The sequence below is a fragment of the Barbatula barbatula genome (assembly GCF_947034865.1).
Source record: "Barbatula barbatula genome assembly, chromosome: 25".
NCBI classification, from domain to species: Eukaryota; Metazoa; Chordata; class Actinopteri; order Cypriniformes; family Nemacheilidae; genus Barbatula; species Barbatula barbatula.
The window spans coordinates 16,201,777-16,210,553 of NC_136788.1; the positions used below are offsets into that span (position 1 = coordinate 16,201,777).

Below are 8,777 nucleotides of genomic sequence, written 5' to 3' on the forward strand. Positions count from 1 at the left end.
AGTTGCCTGAAGTGACGGAACGGATTCCGGTGAGGTAATACTTTTAATTTGCTTTACTTCCTATAATAACTGACCAGAATTTATTGATTGAAATGTAAAACGAGGCAAAAATACTTTGCAATGATTGACTTTGAATATTATTTGGACATCAAATTAGTCAAGTGTCTTTAATCACATTTAATATTTGTTGTGGGGTGACTAAAGTGACTTGACTAAATTGAAGTCAATCATTGCAAAATAGTTTTGTCTGACGTTATATTTCAATTAATAACCTGTGGTCAATAATTGAGGATATGTGGCCATTTTTCTTTTCAGACAGTTTATGGACAGTGGACAATGCGGATCCAAAATAAATGTAATTTTTTTTTACCAAACACAACATAACCCAATGAAAATTTCAACTTAACAGGATTGTCTTTGGAAGATTAAAGAAATATAAACTGAAAGTGCTGCTGAACCAATGTTTACATCTTGTGAAGGGGTCTATAGCATTTAAAGGTTATTTAGTGTTCAGTCTCAGAAGGAAGATGTCATCAGGTTTTCCGTTCTTTCCTAAAAGAGAACGCATTTACAAAACACACTCTGTAGAGTAATTATTCGGTTTAGAGATACTCTTGAAACATGGCAAAAGCAAAGCATTTCATCAACACATTGTCAAAAGTGACAAAACATTGGACGGAAGATAAAAATTTGTACCCCTTTATTCACACTTTTCCATGACATCTTTTGCAGTTTGCCACTTGCGGCTATTTTTCAGTAGATTTATCTACTAGCATATACATGGAAAAAATCTTTATTATAATAAGAGTAAATAAACGACAAATACATAAAAACAGGACATTTAAAGTAGAAAAAACACATAGAGCTGCCTAATTATTGCTGGTGTGTGAGCGCGGCGGAGAGTGCCAGACAGCTGAACTAGTGCGCTTGAAGAAGCGAGGTTTGGTCCGCTGGAAGATGTCTTCCAGCTTGGGTGGTTCAGGTTCCCCAAAATAAGAATAAAGATCCACAGGGTTATAATATTGCTTCATAATGGCCTGCTGTAGCGGCATACCTGCACAACACAAGAGAAATACATTGGCGAAAACACAACGGAAAAGCAAATGTCGCAAAGTTGAAGCTGGTAAATCCAAAAATTAAGTAATTATTCAAGTGTAAGCGGTTTCATACCCTCGGCCCAGGATGGAATGGGTTTTCTGGGAGCAGATTCGTCATCTGTAGAGTCATCGCTGTTCTGATCCATACCATAATCTTCAGGATTCACTAAAACCGCCACCTTCTCGCCTTTAGGAGTGATCTGGTAGGACTGCGGAGATTTCTGCAAACAACAAGAGGGGGCCTGTTACAAACTAGCTGTGACCTTTCTTTAGCGAAGAATTACAGTTGTGGTGACCTCACCTCAATGTCAACCGTAACATTGAGTCCAGCTCCAAGATCCATAGTCTTTTGGTGAGCAGCTCCTTTCCCAACTGGAGTTTTCATAACGGAGTTCTGAGGACATCAATAAAGGGCTTCAGTAACAAAACAGATCAACAAGACATCAACACCTGAGAGGATTCCTACTTACCTCCAGATCTACAGTAACATTCAGAGCTGAACCCTTTGTAATGGTTGTGTTGAGCATTGCGGATGCTTTTGCTGCCGAGACCTGTTATACAAATTCATGCATGAACATGTTAACATGCTAACTGATAACTACTCCTAGCAAAATAAACAAAACAATAAACGCAGTAAAGGCAAAATAAGAGTTGCATTACCTGCGCCGCGGCACGTTTCTGTTCTGCCTCCCGCTCCTCCTCAACTCTCCTCTGCTCCTCCTGTAAGAAAAAAAAGTTCAGCAAGATACATTTATCTAAAGCAAGTTACCTGTTGTGCATAAAGTCTTTAACCGATAACATCATACTCCTGTCATAACACAGGACTCACCATCTTCCTCTTTTCCTCCATATCTCTCCTCTCTTTCTCTCTGGCTGCTCTCTCCAGTTCCATTTGAAGAGCGATCGCCTTCTCCCTCTCTAGCCTCTCTCTGCAGAACAACACACATTTAACCTTTCTGGTTAAGAACAGAACTGTGAATGACTTCTGCAAGACAAACCACCAGAAATATAAAAATCACAAAATGGCACGGACTTCTCGGCAGCCGCCTGTCGTTCTCTCTCCAGTTCTCTCTCCTGTTCTCGCTTCAGTTCCAGAGCACGTGTTGCCTCGGCCTGTTTACGAGCTTTCTCTCGCTCCTCTTCCGCTTTACGTTTGGCCTGTAGCTCCTGGAGTCGTCGCTCCTCTTCTTCCTAATAAAGAAACAAGTAGATTTGCTTCATGCAGTTCTTCTACACAAACTTAAACGGATCACTCACAGAAGTCTTTCTTCGTCAAGCGAAAGAGATTGCGCTTTAAGTTAAGTTTTTACAAGCTACAAATGACTTGCAGATCACTTTAGTTGCATCAACAGTTTGTACCCCAATTTAGCTGGGAGGAAAAAAAAAAACATTTAAATGGATAAAATTGTAGGTTGCTTTTAAAAGAGCAACTTGGGAGGAATTCCAAGGGGCTCCAGTTATATAACAACCCATTACTTTTGCACTGTTGCTTGGCCCATTGAGCCAGAAGAGGACTCCACAGGTTTAAAGACAGTGCTACATACTATCAACAGTTTTAAGAACAATGTTTGAGTATTTGAAATTCTTGGTACACAAAATAAATCCTGGAATTTATTCAGACAAATTAGTTTGGCAATAGTGAGTAAAGTTTAGTGTAATATGGCTTCTCTCGCTAAAGGGGTTGACTTACAACTTGCAGAAGCTTCTTTTGTCTGGCCGCCTCTTCCTGTTTCTTGCGCAGTTCCAGCTCTTCCTGTCGTTTAGTGGCCACCTTCTTCTTGGCTTTTTCCTCTGCCAACCGCTCCACACGCAGCTAAGAAAACCACATAAAATCTCCATGAAAACACAACCACGGTGCACCTCAGATCCCAATTTCAATTCATTCGGTTTCCCATCAATTGTGAAATCTTAAGTACCATGTCATTTTTCTTTTCAAGAAGTGCCATCTTCTCCTCAATCTTCTTTTTCATTTCCTGCTCCTTCTCTTTCTCTCCCTTCACCCGAGCCTCAACAACCCGTTTCAAGCGATCATCACGCTTCCTAAAGAGAAGAAACTCACTTTTGAGACCTGGTTTGCATTCACATTGAAACCATATTGGCAATCATTTAAGATCCAAGCAGTTTGGGGTGAATAAAATGTTTTGTGAAAGTTTCACAAGTTTTATTCAGGGAACAAAACCTTTTCAATTCTTCTTGTTTCTTTCTTCTCTCCTCTTCGATTTTCTTCTTTCGTTCATCCTCTTGTTCTATCTTCTTGTTTAAAGCATCCCACTTCTGCCGCTCCCGCTCCTGAAAGTGAATATTTAACGGATTATACTTTTTTGAGATCAGCAAGCTTCTAAAGATCAACGCTTTGGGCATTAATGTTGCAACAAAACCACATGTCAGGACAGATAAATGTAAAAAAGAAAGTCAGCTCTAAGACAAATGTCAAAGACTCACAAATGGGTAAAGGTGAAATTCCCAACCCACACCAAACACACATTCAGGAAATTGACAAAGCACATTATCAAAGAGGTTAATCTGATGTGGGGTTAAATTCACTTCAAATGAAAGGATTGCTCTGACACAGGTTGAGCTCCATCAACATCAGTGGCATGATTTCAATTACCACAGAAAGTTTTGACTGCGGTAACAAAATGATACACTTTCGATGAAAATAAAACGAATCCTTCATTAAAAATACCTCATCAGAACACAAACAGTTAAACAGAAATGAATTCTGGGTGCTTCTAAAAGTTAAAATGGTTTTGACATGAAGTGAAGTCTGAATTCTCAACGTTCATACTCACCACAGAGCCTAAGCCCAACTAAGGGGAAAAACAGGAAGCACGATTACAAACTAAAACTGACAAATTTTTGCAAATAAACACTTTAGATTCTTATATCATTCTGAAACATGTAACATACTGACCTTGCCATCAACTTTAGTGGCAGACTGTTTGATGAAGGATTGTTTGACGGCATTGCGGCCCAGAGATCCAGGTGTCATCATCAGCATCTGATTCTTCTGCACAGTGTGCATGAATGAGCGCATGTGCGGAGCAATACTCTAATGCAACACACAAATTTACTTCCATTATTTCAGGCCATTAAATAATCAAACAGGCCAATAAATAATTAAACTGATGTCATACTCAACGGACTAATCCAACACTCAAACTAAACTGTGGCAAAACAAAACTGCCGCAAATCATTAAAAAATCTTACTAATGCAAACGGCCATTATGTGGTTTTCCACAGTAATGCACTTAAGATTCCACCAGCATTCTGATGTGGGCTGCATTACAGTAGCGGTCAGAAATGGTCATACCGTGACACACTTCTTTGGAGGAGAGAACTTCTTTTTGGGTGTGCTGATCTTCTGGACTGCATCCTCAGCTGCACGTCGTTTGGAACCAGAGCGTGTAGCACTACAGCAGAAATTCAGACAATAAGAAAACATACAATACAAGGCAGATGAAAGCATAACATTACACTGCCATCTCACCGGACTTCTGCTTTGGTTTTCGAATCTCCACTGCCATCTAAAAAACAAACTCATTTGAATTCCACAATATGATCTATTATGTTTCATACAACAGTATAGCTCCTGTTAGAAAAATACCAGTGTCTGTAATGTTGGCTTTCATAGATCGTGTAAGACGACAGTGTTCACTGGTGCTGGGAGACTCATCGAGCTGTTCTGCAGGCTTGTCGTTTATCTCAATTTCTATTTCTTCTGCAGGCTGGGGTTTAGGCTCCTATGAAAACACATGCAGGTTAAAGATCTACTGAATCCCCTTGGAACATGCAGCATTATTTGATGTGTTGATGTAGTTTCAACTGAAAATTGCATATAGCATGTCAGATAGCACCGCACCCTTTAAGTAACCAATAGTGCTTTATTTAAAGCGCACTCGACCTGACAGAGCTGCATTGAAATGCGTGTGATACGTGATATGTCTAATGGGGAGATTAGGAAGCTCGCTGATGCCATTTGACTCTGTGATTTATGGTGCGTGACACTGGCTTTTGTCTTTACTCATCAAGGCTGTGATGCCAGATCTCTTCCATAGAGGTTTAATACACAGCATACGGTGTAGACCTGAAACAAGTCAGACAGGTTTTGTTTTCTCCACAGGTCTGCACATATGATCCTCTGTATGCTGCCTTGTCTCAACTGGAGCATACTTGTCTAGGTGAAAGTTACAGGAGTGCATATACTATAAACATTAATCTTTGATTATCATAAATTACTGTATTCCTTCCTATATGCTCAAGTGCTTCTGATGAAAAGATCAGCTTCCCGTGAAAGGCAGAGGGACAGACGGTTAAACAAATATATTAATATTTAGTTCAATCAAGCAGGGATGTCCCAACTCACGAGCACCCAAATTGAATGTGAGATGAGTGAATGGCATCTTTTGCATCTAAATGCAGTTTAAAATGTTCAAATGATTTGAAAATGACCAAGAGAGAAATATCAATAAAAAAATGGCTTAAATAAACTTGATCGCTTTGCAAAAAACACAGATCTGCACCACCAAAATGATGAAGTGAGAGAGCCAGCTGCAGCCATTGTCGTAGAGATAGTTTCCTCAAAAACATGCCAAATAAAAATACGATGATCATATACTCACTCAAATGTTTTGGTGGCTATTGTTCTTTATATGATTGTGCTCTGGGTAGTCTGCTTATTAACATGCTTTTTGTTCGCCCTGCGTGAGCTTAATTCCTGTTGTTCTGTACTTTCCAAAAACAAGCCTACAGTATCGTGTGTTATTAGTAGAAAATATGCTATGAGAATTTGTATAGCCTGTAGCCGAATTATAAACTTGTTTTGAAATGGTGGTACGCTAATAATAATAACAGAAAAATGCCCTGCCATCCAGTGCTTTTTGTATTATATTAGTTTTGCAGCGTCCACACGAGAGGTGACACGCAACAAAAAAACCTAATATTCATTTTGTCAAGATTCCCTGTCACAGCTGTGTGGACAAATTTTTTACTTCTGCTGTTCGATTGTAATTTGTTGAAGCTGCAAAAGTATCCTTGTATCAAGCATACAGAATTAGCTTTTATATCTTTTCTTTTGTTAACTAATACTTATATTATATGTACCAATCTGGTTAGCCTTGAGTCTTTTCTTAAATTTATTGCACCTCATTGTGCTTTGTTGTTCTGCATACACCAATTAATATAAAGTAGGATTTCATTTGTTTTAAAACGCTACCATGATAAATAAACCCTTACATCAGTTTGTGTGATTTCTGGTGCTGTGTTGGTTTTAGTGGGTTCTTCAATCACCTTCTGCTCCTCATCGATCCTAAAGCAAAGAGAAATTCTGGTCAAATACTCTGGGCTGGTAAATGAAAGGTTGTGGGTGCAAACTCAAGGATTAATTTATCTCGTTGCCCTTGATCAAGTCATAGAAACAAGGTTATTTTAGGTAATTTAAGTTTGCTTAATAGACAATGCATTTTCTATCCATTTTCATTTCCACAAAACACTGTTGTGTAAATTAAACTCACTGTTGTTCTCTGTTCTCTTCTGCATCCTCAAGTTCAATGTCCATACATATATCCCCTGGAAAGCAAAACAGATATTAAAAGGTTGTCTACTCAGGTGGAGCAATTGATGGATAAGCATAAGCAAGGTTGTAAACAAAAAAATGGATGTCCAAAGTGGATTAAGCATTACTTAAAACCGTCTTAAAGCAATTTAGTCACATGACAATTATGTGAAGTAAACGGGTCCCTCACCACTGACGGAACTGCTGCAGGTTGAATTTCCCTGTCTGACTTTCTTCTTCAGGAAAGAGCGTCGAGATGCCCTCTGAACAGCTTCCTGTGTCATGCTCTGCCTGAGACTCACCAGTGAGCGCCGTACCACTAGTGAACGACGGACTGATCTCCGGGATGAGCCCTGGCACTCGGAGGCTGCAATGGGGATTTTATTGGCCGATCGACTTGGAGACGGACTAGAATTCAGCAATGACTCTGCACTCAAGCGTTCGGATGAGGGAATCTTCACTACGGCTTCAGACACTAGCAGCTGATCCTGGGCGGAACCTAAAGACTGGACCTCATCGATTTCTCTTGCTTCTGGCACATTCTCCACCACTTCAACCTCTTCAGGCTCCTTGGCTTTGCCGGCAGCTTTGTTGCGAGTGCTACGCTTGACCGGTTCACTCTCGGCCGATGCGGTAGCCTTGTTGCGTCGGGTGCGGCGAGCAGGCTCCTCCGTGCAGCTGTCGGAGGTGTGAGGGGTAAGCAGCTCTGAGATGGTGTTTAGGGTCAGCTGGACAGAGGAGCGACGTACGTTGCTACGTTTACCCTTGGAGAACCTGGAAAGGAAATGGAACATGAGGCTTTGAAATGTATATGAAAATAGCTACTTTAAAAAATTTGTACCAAAAATTTAAACAGCACTGGTCCATGCTAAACGTGAGAAAAGAAACCTCACCGTCTTTTACTGCGAGACTCGTTGAGTTCCATCGACACTCGTTTTCTACGGTTTGTCTTCTTCTGTGATGGAGTTTTGGGCATGAGCTCTGGCTCTGTGCTGAAGTCACTACACGATAAAACATTGCATTAAATAACAACACAGCAGTGCAGAAGGACGTGACAGTACCCCCCCCCAAAAAAATTTACTATGGTCTCACCTCGAAAACATGCGATAGGCTTCCTGCTCGATCTCCCCCAGCCAAACCATGTGGACGTTATCAATTTCATCGGTAAACTCCTGCAGTTTGCCACAAAAAACCTGCATGAGGGATCGAGTGGCCTCCGGCAAAGAACTCATGATGGCGTCCCTGTTAATAAAGTCAGTTGAGAGTTTTAGTTTTGAAAATGCACCAACAGCATGACAGAAACAAAACAAATCTTCCAGACACAATGGAATGACGTTATGAAAATTTGATTGTTTTGCCTTTGACCAAATAGCTTGCATGGTTTTGAATAGGATTTGGGAGTCATTTGAGAGGCAAACAAAGGGGAATTCCATATTAGGTTTGCATCAGACATTTCTTTTTTTTGTGGCTGTGCCATCTACAGTCAGATGTGCTAATAACGTCTCTAAAACGGCAATCTAATTATCACATTTAAACACACATGCTAATATTAACCATAAACAAAAACTGACCAAGCGCGTGCTCACTAAAATAAGAATTACAACTTAACGCAAAAACGCGCCCACACAAATTAATGAACGTTACGCGAATATACGAAGCCAAATTCTTCAATGGCAGGGTTATTTCCGAATGATAAGTAACGTTAGCTTTAGCTAGCATTAAACCATTTTAAAAGCAAACCTTCACCTACCTCGTCAGCCTTTATTACGGATTTTGGCGCAAAAATGACAATAAACTAGAGCAGCAACTAGTTTAAAAGGACTTTCCTCTATTTCTTTTCTAAACCATTAGAAAATAAACACTTAACCCTCCGGTAAGACAACGTCTTGTTTTCCAACCACCCGCTCAAAACGTATAAAGATTTTAAAATGTGCTCTGCCCAATCACAAGCGGTCATCGGCCAATTGTAGGCGGGATCAGAAATTCCGTTTGCGAAGCAACCAGAGCGCTTTGCTCCAGATGTCTGTCATAGCAAATTTGACCAATCGTAATCGAGTTCCTCCGGGAAATACTGTGTTGTGATTGGAGGATACATACGTCTGTCAACGGTTTCAAATCGACCAATG

The 8,777-nt window shown here is 40.2% G+C and overlaps 1 protein-coding gene across 3 annotated transcripts; it reads right to left on the reverse strand.

Moving 5' to 3' along the window:
- Positions 1–267: 267 nt before the first annotated feature.
- incenp (inner centromere protein) lies at positions 268–8,613 on the reverse strand. Of its 3 annotated transcripts, none has more exons than XM_079450137.1 (21): positions 8,402–8,613; positions 7,744–7,893; positions 7,545–7,652; positions 6,842–7,425; positions 6,611–6,665; positions 6,387–6,405; positions 4,705–4,840; positions 4,588–4,624; positions 4,411–4,510; positions 4,012–4,149; positions 3,890–3,907; positions 3,277–3,386; positions 3,014–3,137; positions 2,788–2,910; positions 2,131–2,288; positions 1,927–2,026; positions 1,758–1,817; positions 1,568–1,648; positions 1,399–1,491; positions 1,171–1,318; positions 268–1,054 (listed from the first exon to the last, which is right to left on the reverse strand). In XM_079450137.1, exons 2-21 carry the CDS (start codon positions 7,881–7,883, stop codon positions 870–872), a joined length of 2,517 nt encoding a protein of 838 aa, XP_079306263.1. In that variant the 5' UTR covers positions 7,884–7,893; positions 8,402–8,613; the 3' UTR covers positions 268–869. The 3 variants fall into 3 exon arrangements, with proteins under 3 accessions (XP_079306263.1, XP_079306261.1, XP_079306262.1); XM_079450135.1 differs by having other exon boundaries at positions 289–1,054; positions 6,333–6,405; positions 8,402–8,592; XM_079450136.1 differs by lacking the exon at positions 3,890–3,907 and having other exon boundaries at positions 326–1,054; positions 6,333–6,405; positions 8,402–8,588.
- Between the last annotated feature and the right edge of the window lie 164 nt (positions 8,614–8,777).

Bases quoted from the DNA above. Each gene is read 5' to 3' on its own strand.
- incenp (XM_079450135.1), bottom strand. From the start codon at position 7,883: ATGAGTTCTTTGCCGGAGGCCACTCGATCCCTCATGCAGGTTTTTTGT. The intron at 4,625-4,704 runs GTATTTTTCTAA...TTTGTTTTTTAG, and splicing joins AGCCAACATTACAGACACTG to ATGGCAGTGGAGATTCGAAA. The intron at 1,818-1,926 runs GTGAGTCCTGTG...TTTTTCTTACAG, and splicing joins TGGAGGAAAAGAGGAAGATG to GAGGAGCAGAGGAGAGTTGA.